We start from the raw sequence: 27,980 nt of genomic DNA on the forward strand, positions 1-27,980 counted from the left end.
TTTCCCATTTTTTCTCTTCTATAAACTAAATACCCGTAGAAATCCTACTTTAGAATCAACATATTATAGACAAAATTTCAATAAACTACGATAAAATTTTAAAATCATTTTGAGATTTGAATGTTCAAAGATTATATATATAAAACAGAGGATGGACAAAAAAAAAAAAGATTTAGGCAATCATTGAGGAGAAGAACTGATTACCTATTAGGGAACACCTCAAAATGGAGAGGTAAGTGTTCAATTTCAAACAGTTTCATTTGTTTGTCCGATTTATTTCTTTTTCCGTCCTTTTTCCCGAAATGGAAAGGTGAGACAGAAAGTATTGAAAGATCAATTATTTCTCTAGTTTGAAAACAAGGAATCACACGTAAGAACAAATACTTTCCACAAATGAAGGGATAAATAACCAAAAAAGTAAAAAAAAAAACAAGAAAAACTCTCCTAACTCTTTGTTTTGGCATTTATACCATTTAACAATTTTTAATATTTTCATCCATCTAACTCCCCCACCCTTTTCTCTCTCCCCTTTATCCTCTTTCCCTTCAACCATAGGTCATCCCCGGAAACACATACACAACGGCGTCCAGTCAATCACGTTCTGGGTTAGCGTTAGGCAATTTATGCCAATTCTAGGCAGACAGAACCAGCAGATAATTGTTCAATTCGCCAAGTGTCCCATCTCAAAATCAGAATTCTTGCAACCAGGCAAATACTTTGGCTAACCAAACATATAATATACGAATCTAGATACACGCTTCTTTTTCCAGATTGCTGATCCAAATCACCTTAAGATGAGAAAGTATACTCTTGTAGCCCAAAATAACAAAAAAAAAAAAAAAACAGCTGGGAGCACCTTCACCAATGGGCTAACATACAGCATAATTGCAATCTCAGTACACCCTGTTGCTGACGGTTTGATAAAGGGACCTAAGCTGTGTGTTCCATTTATCTATAGCGGTGTACTTCTTCATACCCTTTGACCTGCACAAGCATGCAAATGTGAGTACAAAGTCAAATCATGCTGACATTGGTTCAATTTCAGCTGAACCTGGTAGAGAATAATAAGAAATAGGCTGACCTGTCACCACGCTCCAACAGCCGGTTCACTTGATCAATATGCCCATCAATACGATTATCCAAGATCAAGGAAACCAACAACTGCTCAACATCTTTTTCTGGCACATTGAGTTCCTGAATGTTGAAAGTTCATGCAGGAGTTGAATGAAATATCTTTTTTTTGTAAAAAAAAAATAAACATATCTGGAGTTTATTATATAAAAGAAAGGTCAAGCTGAAAATGATGACTGTAATAACAAATAAAGATTAAAGCAAAATGAAACAACTGAAGCAACTCACAAAAAGGGTTTTCACCTTTGATATAAAAGGGATCCGGATTCTTGTATATGGTTTTATAAGCTTAAGTAGCACTTGAGTTCTCACATTCTTCAAAAGATCTTCAATATAATTTCTGATGAATGGATCATCCATTATTGTCCTCCTGTTACTCTGTGAAAGTAAAAAATTTAAAAATATAAAAGCCCAAGTTTAATAAGAAGTAAAGCAATCAGATGTAATCAGCAATATATATCAGAACAGCCAGAAGCATTGCACAAACCTTAAGGATTTTTTCAAACTCTATTATTTCATTTCGTTGATACGCTGCTATAAGATTTGTCATTGCCAAAATCTCAGGGTCATTTTTGTACCTGCAGGAATAGCAATCAGGGGGAAAGAGAGAAAGACGCTACACTTGGAAAGTAGGGCTGTAAAAGAACTTACGGCTTTGCCTCCTGACCATCAAAAGGATTAACTTCAGATTCCATCAGCATATTTGCCAGAACAAGGTATCTGGAAGTGGAACAACAAGATGAAGAGATCAATTCAAAACATTATCTAAGTTGGTAAAAAGACTGGATTAAGAGGTATTTATACAAGGCCAGCAAGGACTGATTGGATAAAAGATTAATAGATTTAATCTCTCTCTCCCTATTCCAACCCCTTGCCTATCTTTTTTATCTGTGCTCCTCCTGGATAGTGCCCTCCTTTTGTGTTCTCACCTTGTCCATCCCTACTTTCTCTTTCTTCTTTGCTCTGCTAGAAGTCAACAACCGGGATTTTCTTCACATGTCTTCCATATCGATCATTCTCTATAATCTGTCTGTCCTCAACCTTTTATGCCTACTGTAGCAATTATTTATTTCTTATATTACTTTAATAAGATAACATTTTGCCTCATAGTGGCTCCTTCATACATGTTTAGAGAAATGTTATCCATTTTATAGATTTGTTCTGGACCACCCTAGTACCATCCTGGGGTTAGAGCAGAAGGCCAACAAATGATAACCATAGCAGATAAAAAGCTTCAGCTCTCAAGTCAAATCTTACTTATTGTAATACCAATGAGAGAAAGAGAGTAGTGCACATCAAACAGAGAATGTAAAAATTAGGACAAAGCAATCATACTTTAGGCATTGTATACGTCTCTGATTCCCAGCTTCATCATAGTTCTTGAAAGCTTCAAAGAAATCTGTGGCTGCCTCAGCCCATTGACGCTCAGCCATATGCATCTTGCCACCACATTCGCGAATTATTCCCATGATCCTTGGATGTGGTATTGCTGACTTGATAGCAAGTGCTTTCTGGTATAATTGCTGCATTCAATCCAATATAAGATCAAACACAGACATAAACAGTGTAACTTTGTAAAACAATTATCATATAAAATCAAGGTAGGCTCTTAAGCCATCATTTATTATAGAACAAAATTACTAATATCCCTGGAAAGGATTAGAAATATCTCAACACAAACATCCAACTTTCAAGGCATTTTTTTTCTTCAATAGATTGCTTTCTCACAAATCTAAAAAGGAAATAGGTAGCATCAATCTCTCTCTCTCTCTCTCTTCAAGATTTTAGTTTGCTGAAATAATCATATTTGCTAAAAAATGAATGACGTCGTAACATAATATTCAGTTCCAAATAATTTTGATATTCTTCTAACGTAAGATGATAAAAGAAGAACAAGCTGGCAAGGAAAGAATACAGTATTAACTAAAGGCAGAAAGATAGTGGACTACACATGCAATTGAAATTGAACAATAGAGAAAATTTCAGGAAGTAAATGGTGCTTTGTAGCAATGTCAACAACACTATTGAACAGGATTCGAAAGAATTTCTTAAGGCTATAAGGGAATATATTTTAGTAGCTCTAGGTTTAATAGTTGCTAAAATTCTAAAGACTAGCAAAAAGAAGACAGAGATACGCTTTCACAACTAGGGTTCTGGAGATTTCATATCTTAGTTTAACATTGCTTCACACGAATCCCTGAAGAAAGCATATTTGATATTGGGCAAACATTTTGCTTTGTACCTTACATGGGAAATCAATGATGACATAAAATCCAATATCATCTTTTTCAGTTGTAGACCTTTATAAGGGAAAAACACCTGCATGTGTTACATTCTTACAAACTGCCGAACATTTAACTTAAGTCATTGTTTTCATTTGTAATAATTATATTAGACATGTAACAGAACCATTCCTTCTTCATCAATAAAGAGATCTTAATCATACCAGCTGGATTTAAAATATGTCAAATTTTCATTTCTTGGTACATATGAGGAAGTCTAAAGGGGGAGATGGGATTAAATCCTTAGACCTCAATCCTCTAAAATAGGGGTAAGAACTGCTAGGCCAATCCTAGGTTGTTCTTGATGACACTTTTTCTACAAGCAGTTTATCATTCCTTTGAAAAACAAGGAAAGAAAGGGAGAAGAGGGACAAACTGAAATCAAGTTTGAGAACTTTCCCTTTTCTTGGAGAGATTGTAAAGGGTAGATAGCTTTAAATTAAGCAAGTATCTTTGCTTCACATGACTAAATCAAGAAACAAAGTATTCAACCAAGCTTCACAAAGTCCTGGCCCAACCCAAATGCACCTCTGTAAATCTGCATCCATATTTCATCTTAAAAGGGAAGTTAAAGGACAATGAAGAAAAACTGGAAAGTTTTTACCTTCAGCTTCTTGTTGTTCTTGGTCTCAGTATACATTTGAATTTCAATTGCATATACCTCCAGAAGCTGACTTCCCTTCTTTTGATCATCAGTACCATCTTCCCTTTGACAAGATTTATGAAGTTCCTTCAAAATCTGATAGTGCAACACATTAGCTGATTATTAACACTCTGAATTGTGGATATTTAAAATTATGAGGTTTTGGAAAAGATACCTTGCTCATTCGCCCATACTCACCCATATCAAACCAGATCTTGCAAAGCTTAAGATTTGTCTTAAACCAAAGTCTCTGCATGAGAAGAGAGCAATAATTCACAGCTTGATGCAAATGATAGTGTGATGGTATTGTAGATTTGATAGTTCTCTAACCTCATTCTTTGCCTCTTCAAGGGCCTTCAGTGTAGTCTGATAGAATTCTTGCAGAAGACCAAAATTTTGACTAGCTGACCCAGAAACAAAATCCATAATATTGTTTATACATTTTTCGCTGTAATTTCGCGTCACAGCTGATTTGATGTATGTTAACATCTCCCTATAAGCGTCCATCATTTCTTTATACCTCCCCAAACGGTAATAGAGCTTTACAGTCTGCTTCAGAGCTTTGAATCCCCTAGCAGAGAAAGTATTGGCACAACTAGTTAATATCGATAAGGCTCAAATCAAGCACATACTTCTTTGGCGAATGGAGAGAATTAGTTTTAATGGATGCATAAAAACAATAACCGCAATTTGTAAAGTTGAAAGATCTTTATTTGCATAAGAGAATTCTTCAGTAAATTTAACATAAGACGGAAGGCCACCAGTGGAGAGGTAACAGACACTATATGCTCTTAATAACATGGCTAGCATGTTCTAAATAGAAAAAATCCGTAGCAAAAAGAGAGCAAAGAAAGCATTACTCGGCAACAATTGTAGAAAGGATAGGTAATAATCAAAATCTAACAGCAAGTAACAAACCCAAATGTCAATTCCAGAGAACTCACCACTCAGCCTTTTCAGGCTCCATGCTAACAACTTCAGCAAAACCAGCAAGCGCTCCTTCAGGGTCTGTTTCTACTAAACCTTTTATGAAAAAGGAAAAAAAATTATTAGCAATAAAAGGTAGGAGATTCATAAGATCTTCAACCAAAAACAAGGTTTTAAGCATTTATCCAAACAGAATTGGACCCTTGAGCTCACCTCCACCTCTACTCTATGGCAGAGGAGATGCTACTTAGGAACCAATAATATGATATATCAATCACTGATTAATTAAGAGGACATTGCAAAAAAGCAAACACAGTCACACACACAGACATAATACAAAGCACGGTACTTAATGAGATTAACTAACCTTTAACAGAAAACACACACACAAAGGGGAATAAGAAAAGCTTAGTGAACAAAAAATGATACTCCATGGAAAAAGTTAAGGCAGGAGGGGACAATTGCTAAACTCATAATTGGCCTAACAAGTTTAGGTGATTATTAGACCCCTACGCAACTATTATAACTGAATAATTGCTCAATTTTACAGGCATAATCCCTAACCGCGCTTTTCAAATATGAACCTGCAGCACTCCTCAGCCATATTCAAAAGGTGAGTTCTAACATTAATCTAAGGTAATACTTTGAAGCATGTAAAAATGTGAAGAAACAAAGACTTTAACCTTTTTTTGGGTAAAGCTAAAAAAAGCATGATCCTAGCCATTTCAAAATTGAGATTTTGAGAACAATATTCCAAAAAAGAAAGAGAGAAACCTTTGGAATTGTAATATTGATTCTCAATGTCAACGTCTTGTTCCTCAGGTTCCTCGTCGGAGTACTCAAATCCATAATCCTCCATATCCGCATCTGCCCAATTCCAAAAACCGATCGAATTTATCAAACAGTCAATAATAAAGAAACTGAATTTTTTTAAAAAAAAGTAAAAAAAAAAGAAAATTTAAATTTGGTAAAAGGAAATCATCAGAGAAGGTAGGAGAGACCTGAAGCCATGATTGCTGGGATGAAATCGACGGGTTTAGTGAATTAGAAAATTTTTGGAATTAGAGACGTGAAGGGGAAGGTATCGATTTGCTGAAATAAAAGTAAATTTCAAGCAAAGCAATAAACCCCCCACACTGGGCACTGCTACTGTTTCGAAAATCCTTGCTAGGGTGTGAACAGTAGGAGGTGAATAGGCATACGCCTGGCTTCTTCCTTTCGTTTCTCCTTTTTACCGTGCTACCGTTTTAGCAATTAGAGGGCGTTTGGTGAAACAAGTTTCCCTATCCGGATCAAATTATAGGTGGTATAAGTTTATCCTTGAACACTGTTTGGCTATGTTTTCGGATGTGTAATGGGCTGATGCAGAAAAAGCTGCTTATGGCCCATGTCAGAGCAAAACTTATTGTTCTTCCCCTTAATTAAACCTTTTAATCTTATCTTACTAAATATTTAAATATTTTGATTAATCAATAATTATAATGTTATCTTTTTGACAATCACATTAACAAAAAATACCACTTAAAAATTACTTCACACCCAAGTTTGCCAAAATATCGTTAAATGAATTTTGGAAACTTAGAAATATTATTGCACTTGAAGAAATATCAACAGTTAAAACCAATCTAATATCAGCACTTAACTCTACCCCTCATCCACATTGGTTATGAAGAGTTGTACTGCAACTATTTCTGTCAAAATCATCAAGATCACCGATGGCCAAAGACAGATGCATCTCCTTAGCATCATCTGCTGCCAACTTCGCAACGACCACCAGCAAACCAGACCTCCTTACACTCTTTAAAGACATGGAATACTGACTCGTCCAATGAGGACAGTCTGCCTGATGACGCCTCCGCAATGGCATGATTTGTTTGTGACGTATATCTCGCAGAGCCAGCCTCCGGACAATCTTGATTCTGGCCGTAACTTTCAGACCCCAATGAGGGGTTCTGACCAAAAGAATTCCTTCCATCCCTGTAATTTCTTACTAAGCTTGTCCCTTATCCGGTCAAACTACTCTGCCTCTTTGACCTTTCAAGATACATCGGCAATTCCCGATACTTATCATTCTCCCACACACTTCTCATTCCCATCATTCGTTTCACTTCTTGTTGGTTTTGTCGTGGAACATTAACAATTTGAAATTTTATTTAAGATCTAGATTCAAACATTGAAAAAAAAAATTAAAAGGTACAACCTTTTATATATGCTATAATTTCCCCAAGTCTCAACATTCTAATTCTCCATATGCAGAGTAGGACTAGAATAGTAAAATGTATGCAAACCTTTTCATCCTTGCTGCTGCTCAAGTCACTGTTCATAGTCAGATGCCTAAACAGAAACAGTTAAAAAGTTCACAGTCGTTTGAAAACCATAGCAGAAAAGTCGAGAGATTATGGTATGATCTTTAGGAAACACGTTTGATCAGTCAATGACTTCATCATACATTAAACATCAGGTTCATAACAATGGGAAAATAGTGAAGATCAAAATATCATAACATGGGTATCCTGGCTCCACTAATTAATCAGCATCCATCTCTTCTAGTGCAGTCCTAGCCGCAGCCTTGGCTTCCTCTAAAAGGTCATCTGGAACCTGAAAGCCCACGAAGATGAGGAACTGTTCAGATTCTAAGAGTACAAATAAATAAATATCTAGAACTTGCAAAAAATTCTCTTAAAGAAAATTTAAATTACACAGAAACAAGTGAGACACTACATAATTCTTGATGTCACATTACACAGAAATTAATAAACTATTCTGGCTCCAATAAAGTTAATTCAGCTAGCATTGCCTTATGGTCCTAATTCCTGGGCAGTCAAGTAATAGCATGTGCAAAAAAATCTGGTGTAGTGTGCTATGATAATTGTTTGAGTAAAGTTGGCAAAGTTAACTCGAAAACCAGTCCAACCTGTCCGAACTTGAACCTGATTTGATCAGGAAAAGTTAACAACCTGAACCCGAAACCGTCAAAACTCAAATTAACTTGAAATTGAAATAACCCAAACTAGAACAATCTCAAAACCTAATCTGAAACAACCAGAGTTTAAAATGACTTTACTTTTAAAGTCAACATCTTAAACCCAAATAACCCGAGTGTCCAACCCATCTAACCTAATGCGACATGACCCAAATCAAAACTAATATGAATTTCCTTCAACCCAAAATGACCCAAATCAAAGTGACACAACCAAAACCTGACCCGACCCACCCAACAACCACCTCTATTATTGAGCATACAAGAAAATATAGGACAAAAATAAAATCATTAAATAACAAGTGGAGATAGAACCAATTGAAGATAAAACAAGAGAAACATTGCAAGGTGGTTCTTGATATGCAAGATGAAGGCCAATCTATGCTCCTATTAGATGTGATTTGATGGAAGATACTCATGTCAAAAGAGGCCACCGAAAGGACAAGGGTAGAAGCATAACAAGGACCTTACTTTTACTAATCTAGTAATCTTATTTAGTATATGGTCTTAAAAGAGCAAAATAGCATAGTCTAATTCATGTAACCAACCTTGTCTAGGAGGAAAGGGACATGAATTTTGTTGTTGCAGCTAGGTAGAGAGTTGAAATAAATGCATATCAGAAAAAAGGTGTGAAGAATTACCTTTTGATGTTGTTGCTTTGACTCATCACAGACCCAACTCATCTCCAGTTCAAAGGCCTTATCTTTTGCTTCATCATGCACACTGTATATGCTGCTTAAGAATAACTCACATGATTAAATCTAGTACTGGCATTCTAAGGCAAAGGAAAATACCATGTATACAAATGCATGATGAATGTGAAAATTTAAGGTACAAACAAAAGTACTCCTCTTGTGACCTCCTCCATCTTAAAAGTTTTGAGTTCTCTTGCTCACTTCTAATTTGTTTTCTATTTAAGTACTGCAAGAAAATGGCAAGTTAAACCATACCACTATACACTGCCTTCCCAATGAAAAGGAAACTAAACAATGCCCTCTACTGCCAGACAAGTGAGATTTCAGTTTTTTGTACCATGTAGGATCATAAAGGAGATACGACAATCCATAATCCAAACAAGATTTATATAGTTAATTCTTACATTATGACTTACTGGCTTAGGTAAGCTAAATATTTCCACTGCAAGTACAGGACCAAATTCCAATATATAGGAGATAAAATCAGATTACCCAGAAAATAAACTATTTTATATGTTTTACATTTCAGTTGAAGTAGCCTACATCATCAGAGATATTAAGAAGACTAATGAATTAAATTTAAGACATTCTTTTCTAAGATCTTTAAGCAAAATTATCTCTTTTTGAGGTTCAACATATGCTTGAAAGTTACATTTTATCCAAACTCTTGGCAGCTGGTTTTTAGCTATGTAGAGGGAAAACATAAATCTTTCCACCATCAAAACAGTCAAGCTATTATTGTGTTAAACCAGAAGTTGCAAAGAATAACCAAATAAAAAGGAAACCAACTTGATGATGTTGCCTAGATTATACATATTGCAAGGATAACAGGGGACGAGCATTCAAAATGATGATGCTACAAGCAAGAATCCTTAACAGGAAAAACAAAAAGAAATGCACAAACAATTTTAGAACCACTGGTTAACACGTCCAGAATCCAAATAGGTAAATTAGAACAGCAACAGGAAGAAATTAAGATAGGCAACACTCACATCTTGGCAACTTCAATAACCCCTTCCCTGCATGTCATCTCTGACAGCTTCAACTTTTCAATTTCTCTGTTCACATAGTACATTCAAAGATGAACTTTCAGTTATTTACAAGATGAATGCAGAGAGAAAGAAGTAGCCAAAAATTACAAACGTTGAGATCATAAGAAAGGTTTTACTTCTTTATATCTTTTGGAGGATATAGCCCCTAAGCAAACAGAATGGAGAAAATCATTTTATGTAGCTTGGCCCAACTAGTTTCATGTTAAGGTTAAGTTGACTTGAGTTGATAGCTCATAGGCAAGGGACAAGTAATGGAACAGCAGATAGTGGTGGACTCAGCTCATTGCCTCCTACTTGGCTACATCCACTCCACATTTTTATACTTTCTTTTCTATTAAAAGACAAATACAAACTTGGATTAAGGCTTACTTGGGCTCCATTGAGGGTTTTTCTTTTTCAAATTTTGAATATAAATTTTAAAAATTTCAATTTCATTATGCAACCATTTTTGCTCTTTAGGGAAAATAATCGCAATATTGAGGAAATGCATAAGAGGGGCAAACATCTTAATATCTTCATTGCTGATTGGTTTTCATAAGAGAGAAAACATAAGCCAAAAAAAAAAAAAGGGATTTACATCCACTAAAAGGGTTTTCAACTGGATGACAATCGCATCTAAATACTGCAATAGCTTTCACTGGCTGAGAAGGCAAAAAACAAAAAGTCCATCCCATCTAACTAGCTTGCATCACCAAATGACTTTATCAAATGTCTGCTTCTAAGTTCCACCAAATGAAGGAAACAGTTTTATAACTTACGTTTTGGCAGCCTGCTTTCCTTTCCCAATGGCAGCACCAAAATATCTCTACATTAATTTTATCACGCACATGGTAAACAGGAACAAAACCATCATTAATTATGAGGAACTATAAATATACTAATAGACCAAGTAACAAAATAGAAAGGAAAATGAAGCTCTAATAGGGAGAAATGAACTTACATAGGAGATGCCAGATGGTTCAACCATATATAATTGGGGTCCATCTCTATCATAACCGCCGAGTATAACCCCACACCCAAACGGCCTGAGCCACCAGTAGAGGGTGCATAAATGCACATAACTTGCGACGCGGTCAGCAAGTTCTTTGACAGGAATGGGTTCACCATAAACACTACATACACCCAAAAAAAAAATGAAACTTATAATAAGATGAGCATATAAAAATATAATTTTTTTTAAAGCAGAATTTTTGGGAATGGAATTAGAGAAAACAATAAAAACCTGTCATAATTAGTAGCTTCAGATTTAGCACGTGCCACAATCTGGCGACCATCAGCTGCTAATCCTGCCACTGCCTAATTATAGTATTCAATATCAGAGAAAGAGAGAGTATCCAAATGTAGCATTGCAAATGTGGCTAAAGATGCAATGAATTAAAGCAACATGGACAAAAAAAAATAAGAAGGGGGATAACATACCATGCCGGAATGACGATGAACGGAGTGGATTCTTCGATTAGAACCAGGTAACATCATCTTCGATGCTATCAGCTTCTCCACTCCCTAAAATAATAACATCCATTTTCAGTTTACACTTAAATATTTGCTTCTTTTTCTTTCTTTTTTTTAAAATAAGCAATGGAAGAAAAGAAGAAGCAAAAGCATCACCATAACGATCCCATCTTTGCATTTTATTCCAATTACAGTTCTGCATAAAAAAAATGAAAATAAAATTAGAATTTGGACAACCTAGAAATGGGAAAGAAGTATATGGATATTATAGTAATTATGAAAAGAGAAAGAGGAACGGACCCACTGTTATCGACGGCTTTGGCGGCGTACTCGATCTGAAAAACGCGGCCGTCGGGAGAGAAAGTGGTGACTGATAGATCGTAACCTGTTCCGATGCTGCTCATCTTTCTTCTCTACTTTTTCCTACTTTGCTCTTTGCTCTTCTGTTCTTCTTCTCTCCTTGATATATCGAGTTTTCTTTCTTCTCAAGACTCCACGCCGATGCTAACAGCAAATTAAATGAATAACAAAAAAATTCCTCACCAATGGGCCAACATGGGTCACTAAAGCTCTTTTTTTTTTTGTTTTGAAGGATCAGCCCAAGCCCAATTATCCCTTCAGGCCTTCACCAGCCTGAATTATGGATTTACAAAATAGAAAATAAAGATGGAGGAGAATTAGATATTAGTCAAAAATAAGGACTAGTGAGTTAAAAAAGAAAGAAAAATATAACACTAAAAATTAAATTCTATATTACTTATATGTAGCCAAGTTGCTTTCATAGGCGGTACTAATATGATAGTAATGCATCATTATCTTATCCTATTAAAGGTCTAAACATCCATCCATATACATGTAAAATAAATTAAACAAATATATTTCAAATGCAACTTATGCCATAATAGCTAACTATACATAATCTAATATATATTTTTCTAAATTATTTATTTCAATGAAATAAATATATTTATATTATCAATAAATAGCTAAAAATTAATGAAATAAATGCACTTATAAACATGAATACATTTAAATAAAATTATATAAATAAAGATAGAAGTAAATAAATTTTTTTTCTTTTTTGGCTTTAATATTTGGTTTAAAATTCAAATATTTATTTAATGATATAAATAAATACATCAATAATTAAGTAGATAAATATTATGTCGTTAAGTACCTATATGTATAAGTACATTACTATTATTATTAAAGACAATATTATTTATTTTAATGCTAAACATATTATAGAATTATATAATATGCCAACGTGAATCTAATGTCTTTAATAATAATTTTTTCTTCTCATCGTACCTCAGCACACGACTCTCATTATTTTTACATAAAATAATGTCAAATAATTTTTGACATGTGTCGTATAGTACATTGATATGGTCAAATAAAACCTATATATCAAGGCCTCCCTCTTTTCCTAACATGAGATTAGGCCTAGTTGACGGGGATGTCTCGTAGGATTGAGGTCAGGTTAATCTTTCTAATTGAAACCTAATGGACAAAGCCCCGCGTTTAAATTGAAGGCAAAGAAAAGAACCGTTTATGGCAATGGAAGAAATGTAAAACAAAAGAAAAGTTCAAGGTTCAATATTCAACAGTCATGGTTGCAGAGCATCCGCGTCTTCAAAAGTCAATAGTCAAATGCCATTACTTCCTATGCGGGACTGTAATGGGGGCCCTGAAACGTAGAATTTTAAATTCTACTATAAAATAATTTAAGACGTAAACATTTCCATTCAACGTAGGCTTGCTTCACCTTCCATTGACTAATTAAGCGACTGCCTGCTTCTTCAAATCTTTTTTCCTTTTTTTGGTTATTTCGTGCCCTTTTTAATTCCAAAGCCTTCAATGGAATGGACTTTGGGTTATTTTCTTCTGCTATTGTATTTATTATTTGGCCCTTTAAGTGGGTTATCGTTTTCGTCAAGAATTAATATTCTTCTTCTCCTTCCATATGATTTGACCATTTCTTCCTCTCATCCGATCCTCCGTCATGGGAATTTGCTGGCCTAAACCTGCAAAGTGCGCTCATGCTTCTTCCACTAACTTTTCAGGTCAGTCTCACTGTTTTTTTTTTTTTTTTGGTTTCCTTTGATTTATTTCTTATAAGCTTGTTTGTTCTTTTCGTTTGGTCTAAAAATAAGCTTTCCAAATATATATTTGGGTTGGTTTTAATTCTTCTACTTTGATATCTAAGTTTGTTTTGTCCCAGGAAAGACTTGGCTTTTCCTTGTCCTAAAATCTTGCTGTTTCTGATAAATTTTTTTTTTTGAAAGTTCCATGAGTAATGAGTTTAGATGGATGTTGGCATGTTCCTCAAGTAACCATACTATCTTTTCACCTTGGAATGCTTTCCATTTACTTCCGCATGTTGTCATGGAAATGTTCATGAGAATATGAACTTCGTAAAGTTTGTGAGATAATTGATCAGATTAGCCAAAAAGAGAACTTTAGTTACTTGACAATTGATTTCTGCTGGTACCTTAGTGTGAAGGTAGATTAGGCAGATTTGCTGCTACACAATCTTAATTCTTGAATACTCTTGGTTTAATGATTAACCCCGTCCAATCTATGGAATCAGAAGACTAATTTTTTGGATAACCTAAAATCAAATGACTAATTTGGTTCGGCTGGGTTAAATGAAGTGGCCATTCCCTTAATAGTCGATCATTTCTCATCATCTGATCTGAATGCAAAGGGGTTCAGTTGCATGTTTATAACTTCATGATGATCATAAGCAGAACATTTTGGTTTCTGTTGTGGGGGGTTGTCAGGCAATATGAATTTGAATTGTTTTTGCTAGCTCAGGATTAAAATAATATTATTTGTTTATTAAATATACATATATATATATTTGTATATTTATATTTCCATGTTTCTCTTGTATCATATGAGTTTTAATGGGCTGCAGCTTTGATATGGCTTTGAAGGCAATGAATTTATAACTATTGTTTTTTGTTATTATAGGTAGTGCAAAGACTCATAGTAAGACAAAGCAGGAATCAACTTCTGCCACTGCTAAATCACCTCCAGAAGGCTCGAACAAAGCATTCATAGTATCAAAACCTCATAAACCTGTTTCAGGCAATCTCAAAGCTGATACATCTGTTTCTAACAATCTCAAGTCTTTTAGCTTTAGTGATCTTAAAAATGCCACCAAGAACTTCCGGCAAGACACTCTTCTTGGAGAGGGAGGTTTTGGATGTGTCTTTAAAGGTTGGATTGATGAGAACACTTTTGCTCCTACCAAGCCAGGAACTGGAATTGTTGTAGCTATCAAAAGACTCAAGGCAGAAAGCTTTCAAGGCCACAAGGAATGGCTTGTATGTACTCTAGTTTATAAGTTTCATTTATACTATTTCAGGTTTTTCAAGTTCATCTTTGTTCCTGATTCCATTTTGATCAACTTTGTAGGCGGAAGTTAACTATTTGGGTCAGCTTCACCATGAAAATCTTGTGAAACTTATTGGTTATTGTGTAGAGTCTGAGAATAGACTTTTGGTCTATGAGTTTATGCCAAAGGGAAGTTTGGAGAATCATTTATTTAAGAGTAAGCATGTCTCTTTCTGCAGACTGTGCTCTTTTGCAATTATTCTTCTTCTTATTGTGTTAAATCATATGGTGTATATTAATGCTTCAAGAAAGCATGAGGGATAAACCACAATATGAAGTTAGTTGTCTCCTACTGGCAGAAGCCTTATGTAGGACAGCTGGAGTGATGTGGTTTAGCTCTTAGGATGGTGGTATTTTTGCATATATGAGTTACTTTTATTTCATGTTTCATTTTTCTCTTTTTCATTTTTTTTCCACAGTGGATAATTTTTCTTGAGGATAGAATTTGCTGTCACATACTAACAACATAACCACTATTGTTTTCATCTTTCAGAAGGTGTTCAACCAATTTCCTGGGCTACACGGATGCATATTGCAATGGGTGTTGCACGGGGATTGTCCTTTTTACATTGTTTAAATGCTAACGTAATCTACCGTGATTTGAAGGCTTCCAACATTCTTCTTGATTCGGTATGCTGACACATCAAAAGTTCTGACTTATGATTGAGTTGTGTATCTGAGATTTTCTATTAAACGCACATTTAATCTAATGACTTAATGCCCTTGCCATGTAAACTTATGTAGGATTACAATGCAAAGCTTTCAGATTTTGGCTTGGCAAGAGATGGTCCAACTGGTGATAACACCCATGTTTCAACCAGAGTTGTAGGAACTCGAGGTTATGCAGCCCCTGAATATGTAGCAACAGGTTTGCATCACCTTTTGGAACACCATCTATACTTGTTTCCATGGAAAGAGTTACACTTGAAAACGAGTGACCGTGGTAATAAGTAGAGACAGTAGGATCTTCATATGCTTATCTGTTGCTTGCTATTAATGATAAAAATAAATAAATGAAAAATAAGAGAAAGAAAATGGAATGAACGACGACTAGAATGAAATTTTACACTACAGTTAATTTGTTACAACCATAATTGGAGCACACTAATCTTGAGGAAGCTGATATTAATTTATACTGGCACAAGCATGCTCTGTTTCTGTACTCTGAAATGTTTGAGATGTTCAAGTGAAAACTTAGATGCCATATGTTCCCTGGATAGCCCAAGGAGAAATAATCATCTTTGTCACACCTTTTTTTTTTTTGGAATTTACCTTGACTAGGTTGGTAAATGATTTCACACCTTGAATTCATTTTTTAGTCAAGCTTGAGATTCTTCATAAATTGCTTGTAGTTATTAAATACTGGTTAAACTTAGTGAATCATCTGAAGTCAAATTTCTTGGCTTGCTTACTAAACGAATCAAGGTTACACAATAAGGTGTTTATAACAAACCTCATAACAGTTGTGTACTAATCTTATTGTTACTGTCAAAACTGTCATACCACACAAATTGCATCCAGTACGATCTCCTTCATTTCCTTGTGAGCTTTGGCACACCTAGATTCCAGATAACAGCATTTTCTCACTGAGGCAGTACGTCTCTGCTTCTTTCCCCTGTATATGACATGTGCCAGAGGCTCAGAGCTATTGAACATATTATGCTTAATATACTAGGTACATGATCATACCAGAGACCAGTTTGTTTCATTGCTAACCTTCATTTATACAATCAAGAAGAGGGGAATTAAACTAAAAGAAAAACTGCGAGAGGTGGAGGTAACTCCTGCAATACAGACAACTATAACTATAGTAGAGTGAAGAAAGGGGAAAGGTAGAAAGATTGAGAGCAAGGCTCCTTTGGGGAAGTCAAACTAGGGTTGTAGAAATTTAGATTTCTCAGTAGACTTTAGGTTGGAAATTATTGCTTATGAAGAAGATGATATTGGGAAAACCAACCTCTCGGTATATTGAGATGATTCTTCTTTTCTTGAACTTGTTATGTTACTGCCTTCTTTCAAAATGGAAAATTTATTAAGCAGATATCAGCAGAGGTGTGTCTATCCTACTAATGAACTATTTTAAACCTTGCAGGTCATTTGACCCCTAAGAGCGACGTGTACAGCTTTGGTGTTGTACTATTAGAGTTACTCTCGGGAAAGCGGGCAATGGATGATGAGAGAGCTGGGTTTTCGGAAGAAACACTCGTGGACTGGGCAAAACCATTCCTAAGTGACAACAGAAAAGTACTAAGGATAATGGACACAAGGTTGGGGGGGCAGTACTCTAAGAAAGGAGCACAAGCTGCCGCTGCTCTTGCATTGCAATGCCTACATACGGATCCCAAGAACAGGCCATGCATGGTTGATGTTCTAGCCTCGATAGAACGTCTCCATGCAACAAGGGATACACCAAGGACACCCCAACAGTCACAAGCGAAGCTGGATCATCATGGGATCAAGCATGTGAATAGCCCTCACAAGGCAAGAGCTCCAACTACAAATTCATATTGAAGCGAGGCAAATTCACTAATGGTGAGCAGGAATTCTCGAACTATCACTCGGGGCTTGTACACAAGATGGAAAGAGTGGAAGAGATATGTTATACTTGAGTTTGTTAGAGTGTTCATGAACATGTGAAAAATTATTGCAACAACAAAGTCTTTAATCCCAATGTACATTAACCATCAGTTTTCTTCTATCAATCTTGAGAAAAAGTTTTGGTCACTATGAATGCTTGCCCCGAAGTATCGTTTTACAGCTTGTGCTATGTTAAGCCGCTGCACGTTCAAGTATTTTTATTATTTAGCCATTAAAATTTTGAATAAAATCGTATAATTTTCTGGAGAAAACTTTGACTAAGTAACTTGCTAACATGTTTACAAAGAACCAAAACCGGAGCCTCGTCCCTGCAAATTTCCATTCAGTCCAGGCCGCTTCAAGACGTTACCGGCTGATTGTTTACGATGCGTACGAATATTTTTTCTATTTGTCGTTTTTCCAAGCCCCCTGCGTCGTTTTAAATGGTGGTGGTATTACCGCAAGCGAGTGCAGCTTGGGACAGAAAGCGTCACCTCATGCATCCGGGCCTGGAATAATCCAAAAGGCAGAAACCCAAAAAAGGTCAAAGGACAAAACACGAGGAAAAAGGTAACAAATCGCCAATTATTTTACGTATCTTTAAACGGACGGCCATGATGGATGAACATATCATATCAGTGATGGAAACTAATGAAGTGGAGCCAACAAGTAGACAAGTCCTATCGTATTCTAGAAAGTAATATAGTATTCTAGAAATTAGAAAGTAATAAAAAATTAAAATTTATTAAGTAAATAATTAAAAAAAATAAAAAATAAGTAAATTTATTAATTATTTTTTATTTTTATATTTTTTAATATAATTAATTATGTTATAAAATTATAAAGTCTCTCCAAATTTGGGGCTTAAAGCCCTTGCTTGGGTGGCTTCACCCAAGGCCCGACCCTGACTAAATTTCTGTTTTGCATGTAAGTTTGGGAAAAATAATGCTAGTCCTAATGCTGTTAAATATTGTGCCATGGCATGGAAAGTATGAATGTGCAGCTATTGAAGATGGGAGGACACCCGGTATATGGAACAATTTTACTCATCCTGGCATGATTTAATTTCTCCTGTTCATTGACATTGCTTTCATTTTATGTATGGGATTTTAACATTGTGCAATATTTGAATTTTTTGTTTGTAGTATTAGTAATTAGATGGCAGTCTTTGGCAAATTTCGTTATAAATTGGTCTGATGTGGAAACTAAAGGTAGAAGGTGTTCGACTGCCCGTTCTATTGGAATCATGTTACATATAATGGTCTTTTCTCACAATAGCCTAAGCAGCCTTCCTATTTTGATGGAAACTTTTTTTTAGTACTACAAGCAATTGCTTGCATATATTTGTGACTAATCCATGACCAGAGGTATGAACCCTTACATGTTGAGAGGAGAGGGAGGGAGAGAGGGACTGTGATTTTTCGAGTGGCAGGTGGTGAAGGATGAGAAAAGTGGAGAAAGCGACGGATTACGGTAATTGGGAAAAGCTAAAGGAAAAGAATATTTGTAGGAATGTAAAGAAAGCTTTCAGGGCAATATTTTTGCTAAGTCTCCAAAAATCCCCTTCTCTTTACATCTCAACCTCCTATTTATATTAAATAATAGCAGTTTCTTAAGAGTAGTTGAGAAAGCACGTTTAATCATGGAGAACGTACTTATCATGTAAAGGCAGTTGAAGAACTTTTTGCGGGGTATTAGAAGAATGATAATGTAGTTAAGTAGTGGGTGTAAGTTTTAAATAAATGGAATAATGGCATTTGATAGTGTGTCACGTGTATTTTTAAGAAGTAAAGAAAGACAAAAAGGGTAAAGCACATGTACTTCAAAAAAAGTTAAGAGAAAATCCTCTTAACTATCTCCATATCTGAGCCACCGAGTCAAACTCTCTAAAACATCCCACATGTGAAAGTAACTCATGAACCCTGTCACTTGTTCTGAGTTACTTTCACTTTCCCATACAAATAGTTGTTCCATGCTTGTAACACTTTGGGCGCTTCTACAATTGGCACCCCGGAACTTTCTGTAGTTGGAACTATCTTAGGCGTTTCTGTGCTTGGAACGCCTTGGGTGTTTCTGTGCTTGGAACACCCTTAGGTGTTTTTATACTTGGAACGCCTTTGGGAGTTTCTGCGCTTGGAACGTCCCTGGGCGTTTCTATACTTGAAACACCCTAGACGTTTCTGTGCTTGGAACACCCCTAAGTGCTTCTGTAGGTGCTTCTGCGCTTGGAACTCTTTTAGGCGCTTCTATACTTGGAATGCCCCTGGACGCTTCTATGCTTGGAACACCCTGAGCGTTTTTGTATTTGGAACGCCTTTGGGTGCTTCTGCGCTTGGAACTCCCTTAAGCGCTTTTGTACTTGAAACGCCCCTGGGCGCTTCTGCGTTTGGAACGCCCTAAGCGCTTTTGCGCTTGGGACGCCCTGGGTGCTTCTGTACTTGGAACACCTTGGACATTTATGTACTTGGAATGCCCCTGGGCGTTTCTGCACTTGGAACACCCTTGGGCGCTTCTATACTTAGAACACCTTAGACACTTCAGCGCTTGGAACACTCTAAAAACGCTTAGAATGTAATTATTTTGTAAAACCAAATTGGGTATCTACAATATGCATCAACATTTGAGGTGAGAGTTTATGGGCAAAATTAAGTGTCTTATTAGTTTATGGAGTTAGTTTAATGTATCACTAACCAGCTTGTTTGACCTGATATCCTATTTTACCTTGGGGCCTTAAAAGGTTCCTAGAGCATTTCAAGAAAGCTTATGGAAACCCTCCTATTTACATCCATGAGAATGGTCTCTCTCTTACTCTCTGTCTTAGTGAAAAATGTCTTTTTATATGCATTGTTATTTTGGATTTTCTTCTTCTTCTTCTTCTGGTGAGAGGTGCTTGAATGTGTTATTTTTTCGACAAAGTAATATGATCACAATTTACAGCTGATATATAGTTTTCACCTTGAGATAAAAAATAGTTTTATTTCAGAAGATAGGATCACAAAGAAAATAAGGAAACTGGAAAATTACATTGCTAGAATAAAATTCTATTTCAGTAGTAAAATTATAGTATTTCAAATGAAACAATCACAATCTTTTTATTTGAAAACTAGGTATGATATGTAAATGATCAAATGCAACATTTGAGGCATGCTAAATTTCTAGTAGTAGAAGACAATCTTCAAAACAAAGGGTCTATTCAATCTTGATTAAAATGATGTACTTAGACAGCATATCAAAATCACCACTCAAGGCACTCTGATAAAATAGTAACTACATAGGTGGTTCTGATTTTAGTTTGGCATGTGAAGTCTTCAATCGATGGGGATATATACTTCTCATTCTATATATGTAATCTTGCTTTGAAAATCACCCTATAAAGTTTCTTGGTATTAAACGGATATTTTAATGATTTTAATATCATCTGTGGTTTTGTACCTTCATTCTGGCAAAGTTTTATTTAGGTTCTTTATAGGCTAAAGCAACTGTGCAACTACCTACACTTTTTAAAATGTTGTCTAAGATTTAACTGAAAATTATGCGTGAATCACCAGCTGTGACTGTCTTTTGAAACATAATGTGGTATTTTTGGGTTAACGGGGTTTATCACTGCATTGATGTGAAATTATTCTGACTAGGTTAAATGATTCGTGAATACTGTCTTTTTTATGTTGACTATGCTGTCCTTTTTATGCTGCACTTTGTATTAACTTACTTTGCAGATTCAATGCGAAAAGAGATATTGAGTATTTGCCAGGGATTTCTCTATCCTGGTTGATATTTGGATTTATTTTTATTTTAAAAATCTATTTAATAAAATTTAAATTAAATTTTAATTACTTTAATAAAATTCTTTATATTAATAATTAATTAATAATTAAAAAATATTATTTATTATTTTATTTTATGTAACGTTAATATATCCTATTAAATTATCACATAACGCCGTAACGTTTTCACCATCACATAAAAATGATTTGTATATATGATAGACTTTTTATTAAAGTTACAGAGATATTCGATTGTGGTTATGCCTTGTTTGAACCGGGTCCGGTTCTTGAAGCTCCGAAGATGAAGCCATCCAAGGGGAATATGCCATTGCAATATATCTAGGGTTTTGGTACCCTCACATTTGACTACTACTGCATATATATACCACTCATACTTACACACTCTGCTTTCCTCTCTTTCCGGCTTTGCTTCATTTTATCTTCTTCCAATTCCCAAAATGGCCATCACTTTCTCAGATCTCCACACTGAGTCTGGCCTTAAATCCCTTGATGACTTCCTCTCTGGCAAATCATACATCTCTGGGTATGCCCCAATTATCTTCTTCATACTATTTTCCTAAAACCCAATTCGTCTTTTTAAATATTGATAGTGAATTTTTTTTTTTCAAAAGCAAAGATATGTATATTTCTTTCATAGATTTGATAGTGAATTTTTTTGGGTTTCTTTTTTTTTTTTTCAGGGATAAGCTGACCAAGGATGACATAAAAGTCTATGCTGCTGTTTTGAAGAATCCTGGTGATTCTTTTCCCAATGTTAGCCAGTGGTATAACTGTGTATCTTCCCATCTTGCCGCCAGGTAATGGTTTTTTTTTTTCTCTTATTACCATGTTGCCCTTTTACGAATAAGAATTTTTTGGTACACGGTAAGATCTGTCTTTGAACTTTTACTGAATATAATGTCTAAAAATGCCTATGTTGTTTTAATTGTGTGTAGCTTCCCTGGAAATGCTGTTGGCGTAGGACTTGGTGGCAAAGCTGCTGCAGCCGAATCTCCTAAAGCCGAGGTGTGTCACAAATTAACTTCTTGGACCCAATTAATATTTGTCTTTTAAGTTCTAGTTTCATTACCTCTTAGTCAAGGGTTGTTATAGCAAGGGCAAGACTTAGAGTGAAGTTCATGGAGTTCCCTGTTGAAAACGAGTTAATGAAAACTAAAGGTAAAAATTAAAGCTTGTAGATCAATATAACTCAACGAGTGCATCAAGAATATGTAAATAGTTAATTGAAAACAACCTCTTTACACAAAATTGATGACAGTTGATGAGCAATGGAAGCTTATCATAAATCACCCATATAAATAAAATATTAAAAATTTCAATTTCTCTTAAATTCTTGTATGTGTGATCTATTTAAGACGCTCTGTCCAGCTGCCTATTTTGATTATCAATTATAGTTATAATTTGATCACTATAAATTGGGAACTTCATGAATGTTATCTAAAGAACTCTACCTTGGTGTTGCCCTTTATGGAATGCCTTTAAATTAACAACCTAGCCTTACTCAATCGTCATTGCTCCTCCTCCTTAAGAAATTTGGATTCAAAATTTGAATTTTCTGTTTCCCTTGGTTTCCGCAAGTTTACTGCAAGAAGAGCAATTGCCTTTAAAATAGGGCTAATAACTTTGAAGCTTAATGTTACTGTTGGATAGTCTATTTAATCTCTGCATTGGTCACCAGATTTATCAGTTTTTCTAGTGGAATTGTTTAGTCAATTTTTGTTTACATGTTTTTACTGGCAGGCTCCCGCTGCAGATGATGACGATGACTTGGATCTGTTTGGTGATGAGACAGAGGAGGAAAAGAAGGCAGCAGATGAGAGGGAAGCTGCTAAGAAATCTGCTAAGAAGAAAGAGAGTAAGTATTTGTGTTGATTAGAATAAGTTGTCTGTTTTCCATGTGAAGGATGCATTTGTTTTCATTTTGCTGCTTTGTTTGTTGTATTCGTTTGACAGTTTTTGAATCTTGCAGGTGGAAAGTCTTCTGTGCTTATGGATATCAAACCATGGGATGACGAGACTGACATGAAGAAGTTGGAAGAAGCTGTTCGAGCCATTGAGATGCCTGGTCTTTTGTGGGGAGCATGTATGGTTTGATTTTAATTTCTATCGCTTTAAATGTGTCAAAAAGATTTGTATGCACAATGCCTTCCCTAATGTTTTTATTTTTTACGTTGAATATGTGCAGCAAAACTGGCTCCTGTTGGTTACGGCATTAAGAAGCTCCAGATCATGCTTACTATAGTGGACGACCTTGTATCTGTTGATACCCTTATTGAGGAGCAACTCACAGTGGAGCCCTGCAATGAATATGTTCAAAGTTGTGACATAGTTGCATTCAACAAAATTTAGACGACCTTTTATTCAATATCCGTTAGGGTTAGCCAATTTTGGCCATGCTGTCAACCTTTTGTCCTTTGCTTTGCCCCCTATATTATTTTTCGTTTGGCCTGTGCTTTCTACTGCTTCTGCTTTATATTGAGGAGAGATGAAAAGGTTTAAGGACTTTGAGATGTTTTGCAAAAATGGTTTTCTAATATAATGTTCAATGTTTTAATTCAGTTTAAGTCTGTCTACGAACAGATAATTGCATAGGCTATTTAACAATAGATGGGATTGGAAGTCATTGATGTCCGTTTGGATCTTCATTTTCTGCTAGATTAAATGTTACTTTTATCTTTATCTGGGAAAAATAAAGAACAGAAAAGGAATGTGGAAATACCAATTAGGTGGCGGTGAAGCAATTAATTAATAGCCTTTTATGGGGAAATGTACTTTATCCTTTATCTATACATAATTGAATTACGAGTAAAACGAGCCGATTGTTGCATGAATATTTGTTACTGGCATTGTAAACCAAAAATTGTTTCAGTTTTGATGGTGTTACAACCTGATAAAACTAACCATGAGTTTGTCAAATTTTTAATTAAAAAATTTGATTCGGTTTAAATAATTGTCATTTAACTGAAGAACTTTGTGCTTTTCGTTGCAGACACTTACAATTTTATAAGTCCAACAAAACAGCAAACCACATTCCTAGTTTCACCGATAAGAAAACTTCGTTTTCATCAGAGCTGTCCTAGTTTCTTGTGGTGCAAACAACAAAGACAGGAATGGTTGACGATGCTTGGCTTTGGAATTGACAGGGCTTGCAGATGCAGTGAATTAATATATAATAATTGTTACTGGATATAAACATTTGAGCCATTTTATGTTTTGTACAAACAGCCAATAGAATCTTTTCTTCATTTCAGTTGTGGAATATACCAAATAAGCAACTTCAGATACGTTCTCCTGGATCAACTGTCAGTGAGCCTGGTTTCTGTCATGGAAGAAAAAACACCTTTCAGTATTTCCAGTCCCATATATTTTGCAACAATAGTTTCCAGTCATCTGTGATTATGGACAAAACTACATGAACCCCATTGATCTTTATCTTGTCACCTCCAAGGATAACTATAACTTGTTATAGCAAAGAATGATAGAGAGATAGCTCTATACAGATTTAAGGGGTTGTGAATTTTCCAATGGAAGTTCAAAGGGTAGTGGTGATCCAGGATGCGTCTAAAGAAGCTTGTTCAAGCGCCATTAGGTGGGCACTTCATGCCTTATTTCTCAAGCCTGGAGATTTGCTTGTCCTCCTTGGAGTCCTTCATGATAAAAACAATCCTAGTAGGCTATCTTTCAAAGGAACAAGGAAGCTCTGTAAGCCTTCATTCATGCCTTTCGCACTCATGAGATTATTTATCAATTTGCTTGTTTCAATTTATGCAAACTCAATTTTCTCCACTCTTTTAAAGTGGGATACAGAGCCAAAGTGGACTCCAGTTCAAAGTTTGGATCAAACCACAGAATTGTTGGTAGGGAAGCAGCAAGGAAGGAGGCGTATGAAAGCAATGCTGAAATAATGGACCTATCAAAGCTTTACAAAGCAGAAAAGGTAGTCAACTACATTTCCAGTCTTTATAGTAACATCTTTCTTAAGCATGGAAACCACCAGGTTAAAGAGGATGGATATACCATTGGTATAAGAATAGTTCTGACTTCTATATTGGTTTATTTTAAGCAGAATATCCTTGAACAATGGAATTTCAAACCATGATTAACCAATAATAAAAGAACTAATACCCAAACATTTCAGTTCATTCTGAAACAATATCATATATCACAAGACTCTTCTGTTCTATGGATCCCACATGATTCACCTTGAAAGTCAGCCAAGAATAGCTTTTGGTATAAAATTATCCAAGTTAATCACTGTCTTACATTTCATCCAAAAAAAAGGGGTTATCACATGCTATTAGCTTGCTATCAGTCACCCCATTTTGTTGAGAAGTAGGTTCTCCAGCAGAGAAAAAGTTAGATTAATTATTAAGCTTTCAATGTATTTTTATGTAAAAATTTGTGAGCTAATGGTAGATACATTCATGGATATCTCAGGTTGAATTTAGGATAGAAGTGTCTGCAGGAGCTTCACCAGCAGTTGTGGCCTTGAAATCTGCGGAAGATTTGAAGGCAACATGGGTTATTCTGGACAGGTACAGCAAAAATCAAATCAGAATGAAAAAAATTGCACAAGCAACCAAAGATTTAGATTCATTCAAAGCATAACTAAATAGATTGTTTAACAGAAGCAGCAATTGCCCTGTTGAATATTGATTCAAAAAGTTCACATATGAAACAGGAAGATGAAGAAAAACAAGAAAATCTTTCTGGAAAAGCTATCATGTGGGATATCAAGGATGAAGAGGAATAATAGGATTGAGCTATTGAGAGGACCAAAAGAGAAATTCAACGAATTTAGTGTAATTTATGATGATATGATGTCAGGGGCCCCGGAAGAAGAAGATCTTTTCAGCATTGAACTCTTTCCGAGATGTAAGATAAACTGTGACAAATTACTTTACTACTCTTATCTGCCTAGTTACCCTCACCAGTTCATTGTTAAGGACACATCTTTCTTCTTGTTTCATTTTCATACTATTGTGTTTCCTAGATTGTTTCACTGAAAAGATGGGATGCAATAGTTATAATATTGATAATTATGCTGTAGGTCAAGCAGAAGCAAATCAAGTGAGTCAAAATCAGAAACTTACACATACCAGCAGTTCTGCAGATTCAATCATAGGGTTGCAAGCTGAGGAAACTTTTCGAAGTCCAGCCTGCACCATTTGTGACAATAGAAGACAAAATATGGAATTGAGAAAAGGTTTCACGTATGTGGAACTCCATGCTGCTACGGATGGATTCTCATCAAAGAACAATCTATCTAAAGGTGGTGCTCAATGTGCTTTCAGAGGTCAGCTAGAAAATAAGCTGAATATTGTGATTAAGCCAGCAAACAACAATATATACTTTCAAGAACCCATTAAATTTAAGTCAGAAATAGATACACTCAGCAGAGTTAGACACAACAACTTGGTCATGCTGCTGGGATGCTGTGCAGAAGGAAGTCATAGGCTGCTTGTCTACGAGTATGTGTGCAATGGTTCACTAAATCAACATTTATCGAGTAAGGAGAAGGATATGACAAAAAAATATTCTGGATCAGTGGTTTTGTTTTTTTTTTGTTCAGCACAAGGCTTTTAGCTAATAATATCGTAGAAAATGGTGCCATGTCAAGCAGAATATCACCCTATGCCATTGACTTGGACAGAGAGGCTAAGAGTAGCGCTGGGTGCATCCAGAGGACTAAACCATCTACATGAAAACAACATCATTCACAGAGATATAAGATCAAGTAACATTCTTCTAAACCATGACTCTGAACCACTGGTAACGACTTGAATCTAAACGTCGTAAAGCCTTTATACACTGATTCGAAGTTCCATGTTAAATGTTACTTACTATATGTTTTGTTAGCTTGGAGATTTGGGGCTAGCAACAATGCAATCGGATAAGCACTTGAAGCAGGAGAATATTCAGACATCTTATTATTTAGCTCCAGAATTTCTTGAGAATGGGACAATGTCTACCCAGACAGATGTATACTCATATGGTGTGGTTCTACTTGAGCTGATAACTGGGCAGAGGACCATGGACAAGAAGCTGGGGCAAAAGGGTTTTTTGACATGGGTAATATGCAAAACACTATAATCTTACGTTTAGAATAAACCTTTCGGTTTTGTCTTAATACTACACTCATTGCTTCTTTACCACCCCTCCCCCCTCTCCAAATTCGTTTCTTGTTCTTTCTTTTGTCTATTTTTTTTTTCATCTATAAGACATGACATTTACTCTTATATTAACCTGATAAACATGGAATCAAGATATATGCCTGGGCTAGGGGTTTCTTGCTTATCAGAATGTAGAGTTACATTATGTCTAATTTTCCACAGGCAAGAGCACTTCTCAAGCAAAGGAGGTATCTAGAGCTACTTGATCCTAGAATTGCTAATTCTCATGATGTCTACCAGCTTTACAGGATGGCCCAACTGGCACAAAAATGTATAAGCAAAAATCCAAAGAAAAGATTACCCATGGATGAGGTAAATGTCAGGGCATTGCAAGCAAAATCTAATTACAGAAACTGTAAAGCAATATTGAACTTGATCAGAACCATTATCAGAAAAGATGATAAGTATTCGCAATTTTCGGATAGATTAAACTTGATCTTAAAATTAGGCTTTAACAAAAGAGATCATAAAACTTCATGTCTAGGGGGACACCTACCTATTATTAAGCCAAATACTCGAATGTTTATGTGTTTGTACATGGTTGACTGATAATATCTTGTTCCAGGTGGTTTCTACTCTTGAATATATAATAGAGAGCAAACCAAGCAGCTTAAATGAAGAACATATTCTTCCGAAATCGTATAGGCCACACAATTATGTCAAGACTGTCGAACATGAAAGTTGCCATGAAGGTGACGTAGATGTCAGTTTGACAAGTCCGATAAGGAGTAGATCATCCTCAGCAAATGTCTGGAAGTTTTCTTCAAATGATGGATGTTTTCAATTTATGAGAGCAAAATCAGGGAGGCCAAGTCCAGTGCGATATGGAGAAATGCTTACCTGAATCATTCAAACTACTCTGTGGACACTCATCTCCA

At 35.5% G+C, this 27,980-nt stretch overlaps 6 protein-coding genes across 6 annotated transcripts; 4 read left to right on the top strand and 2 right to left on the bottom strand.

The window, feature by feature from the left end:
• Positions 1-237: 237 nt before the first annotated feature.
• On the bottom strand, positions 238-6,227 carry FUS12 (proteasome family protein). Its single transcript, XM_021423790.2, has 12 exons — positions 5,985-6,227; positions 5,758-5,850; positions 5,001-5,079; positions 4,387-4,627; positions 4,232-4,306; positions 4,018-4,152; positions 2,467-2,654; positions 1,783-1,851; positions 1,619-1,709; positions 1,375-1,509; positions 1,082-1,194; positions 238-984 (listed from the first exon to the last, which is right to left on the bottom strand). The coding sequence occupies exons 1-12, from the start codon at positions 5,992-5,994 to the stop codon at positions 894-896; spliced, it is 1,320 nt and encodes a 439-aa protein (XP_021279465.1). The 5' UTR covers positions 5,995-6,227; the 3' UTR covers positions 238-893.
• Positions 6,228-7,156: 929 nt separating this feature from the next.
• LOC110412770 (proteasome subunit alpha type-3) lies at positions 7,157-11,653 on the bottom strand. Its single transcript, XM_021423389.1, has 9 exons — positions 11,463-11,653; positions 11,319-11,358; positions 11,130-11,213; positions 10,933-11,006; positions 10,651-10,822; positions 10,469-10,515; positions 9,651-9,716; positions 8,605-8,695; positions 7,157-7,581 (listed from the first exon to the last, which is right to left on the bottom strand). Exons 1-9 carry the CDS (start codon positions 11,564-11,566, stop codon positions 7,510-7,512), a joined length of 750 nt encoding a protein of 249 aa, XP_021279064.1. The 5' UTR covers positions 11,567-11,653; the 3' UTR covers positions 7,157-7,509.
• Positions 11,654-12,905: 1,252 nt separating this feature from the next.
• LOC110411775 (putative serine/threonine-protein kinase PBL18) lies at positions 12,906-17,909 on the top strand. Its single transcript, XM_021422068.2, has 6 exons — positions 12,906-13,228; positions 14,142-14,497; positions 14,589-14,724; positions 15,061-15,197; positions 15,312-15,435; positions 16,660-17,909. The coding sequence occupies exons 1-6, from the start codon at positions 13,168-13,170 to the stop codon at positions 17,076-17,078; spliced, it is 1,233 nt and encodes a 410-aa protein (XP_021277743.1). The 5' UTR covers positions 12,906-13,167; the 3' UTR covers positions 17,079-17,909.
• A 3,378-nt stretch (positions 17,910-21,287) lies between these two features.
• Positions 21,288-23,493, top strand: LOC110411772 (Translation elongation factor EF1B/ribosomal protein S6 family protein). The gene is made up of 6 exons (XM_021422062.2): positions 21,288-21,452; positions 21,610-21,726; positions 21,865-21,934; positions 22,670-22,784; positions 22,899-23,012; positions 23,115-23,493. The coding sequence occupies exons 1-6, from the start codon at positions 21,367-21,369 to the stop codon at positions 23,276-23,278; spliced, it is 666 nt and encodes a 221-aa protein (XP_021277737.1). The 5' UTR covers positions 21,288-21,366; the 3' UTR covers positions 23,279-23,493.
• Positions 23,494-23,642: 149 nt separating this feature from the next.
• On the top strand, positions 23,643-26,811 carry LOC110411773 (uncharacterized; the record flags this gene model as incomplete). The annotated part of the gene is made up of 7 exons (XM_089782908.1): positions 23,643-24,631; positions 24,727-24,866; positions 25,367-25,464; positions 25,611-25,804; positions 25,980-26,438; positions 26,553-26,666; positions 26,789-26,811. Coding segments are annotated over exons 1-7 (1,206 nt in total), but the record flags the coding sequence as incomplete, so codon positions are not given.
• Positions 26,710-27,976, top strand: LOC149527445 (putative serine/threonine-protein kinase PBL12). The gene is made up of 3 exons (XM_089782808.1): positions 26,710-27,001; positions 27,265-27,414; positions 27,668-27,976. The coding sequence occupies exons 1-3, from the start codon at positions 26,813-26,815 to the stop codon at positions 27,944-27,946; spliced, it is 618 nt and encodes a 205-aa protein (XP_089638934.1). The 5' UTR covers positions 26,710-26,812; the 3' UTR covers positions 27,947-27,976.
• The last annotated feature ends 4 nt before the right edge of the window (positions 27,977-27,980 follow it).

Source organism: Theobroma umbraticum, unplaced genomic scaffold (assembly GCF_002168275.2).
Source record: "Theobroma umbraticum cultivar Fairchild unplaced genomic scaffold, ASM216827v3 scaffold_95.0, whole genome shotgun sequence".
Taxonomy (NCBI): domain Eukaryota; kingdom Viridiplantae; phylum Streptophyta; class Magnoliopsida; order Malvales; family Malvaceae; genus Theobroma; species Theobroma umbraticum.

What these genes read in the sequence shown, in the direction of transcription:
- FUS12 (XM_021423790.2), bottom strand. An exon ending in AGAACAACAAGAAGCTGAAG is followed by an intron (nt 2,655 to 4,017) that starts GTAAAAACTTTC and finishes GATTGAATGCAG; the next exon opens with CAATTATACCAGAAAGCACT. An exon ending in CTGTTGGAGCGTGGTGACAG is followed by an intron (nt 985 to 1,081) that starts GTCAGCCTATTT and finishes ATGCTTGTGCAG; the next exon opens with GTCAAAGGGTATGAAGAAGT.
- LOC110412770 (XM_021423389.1), bottom strand. Translation starts at nt 11,566, where the DNA reads ATGAGCAGCATCGGAACAGGTTACGATCTATCAGTCACCACTTTCTCT. An exon ending in TTCATCGTCATTCCGGCATG is followed by an intron (nt 11,007 to 11,129) that starts GTATGTTATCCC and finishes TACTATAATTAG; the next exon opens with GCAGTGGCAGGATTAGCAGC. An exon ending in GGAAAGCAGGCTGCCAAAAC is followed by an intron (nt 9,717 to 10,468) that starts GTAAGTTATAAA and finishes CTATGTGAACAG; the next exon opens with AGAAATTGAAAAGTTGAAGC.
- LOC110411775 (XM_021422068.2), top strand. Translation starts at nt 13,168, where the DNA reads ATGGGAATTTGCTGGCCTAAACCTGCAAAGTGCGCTCATGCTTCTTCC. An exon ending in CCAACATTCTTCTTGATTCG is followed by an intron (nt 15,198 to 15,311) that starts GTATGCTGACAC and finishes AAACTTATGTAG; the next exon opens with GATTACAATGCAAAGCTTTC. An exon ending in CCCTGAATATGTAGCAACAG is followed by an intron (nt 15,436 to 16,659) that starts GTTTGCATCACC and finishes TAAACCTTGCAG; the next exon opens with GTCATTTGACCCCTAAGAGC.
- LOC110411772 (XM_021422062.2), top strand. Translation starts at nt 21,367, where the DNA reads ATGGCCATCACTTTCTCAGATCTCCACACTGAGTCTGGCCTTAAATCC. An exon ending in TCTTCCCATCTTGCCGCCAG is followed by an intron (nt 21,727 to 21,864) that starts GTAATGGTTTTT and finishes AATTGTGTGTAG; the next exon opens with CTTCCCTGGAAATGCTGTTG. An exon ending in TGGTCTTTTGTGGGGAGCAT is followed by an intron (nt 23,013 to 23,114) that starts GTATGGTTTGAT and finishes GAATATGTGCAG; the next exon opens with CAAAACTGGCTCCTGTTGGT.
- LOC149527445 (XM_089782808.1), top strand. Translation starts at nt 26,813, where the DNA reads ATGCAATCGGATAAGCACTTGAAGCAGGAGAATATTCAGACATCTTAT. An exon ending in AAAAGGGTTTTTTGACATGG is followed by an intron (nt 27,002 to 27,264) that starts GTAATATGCAAA and finishes AATTTTCCACAG; the next exon opens with GCAAGAGCACTTCTCAAGCA. An exon ending in AAAGATTACCCATGGATGAG is followed by an intron (nt 27,415 to 27,667) that starts GTAAATGTCAGG and finishes ATCTTGTTCCAG; the next exon opens with GTGGTTTCTACTCTTGAATA.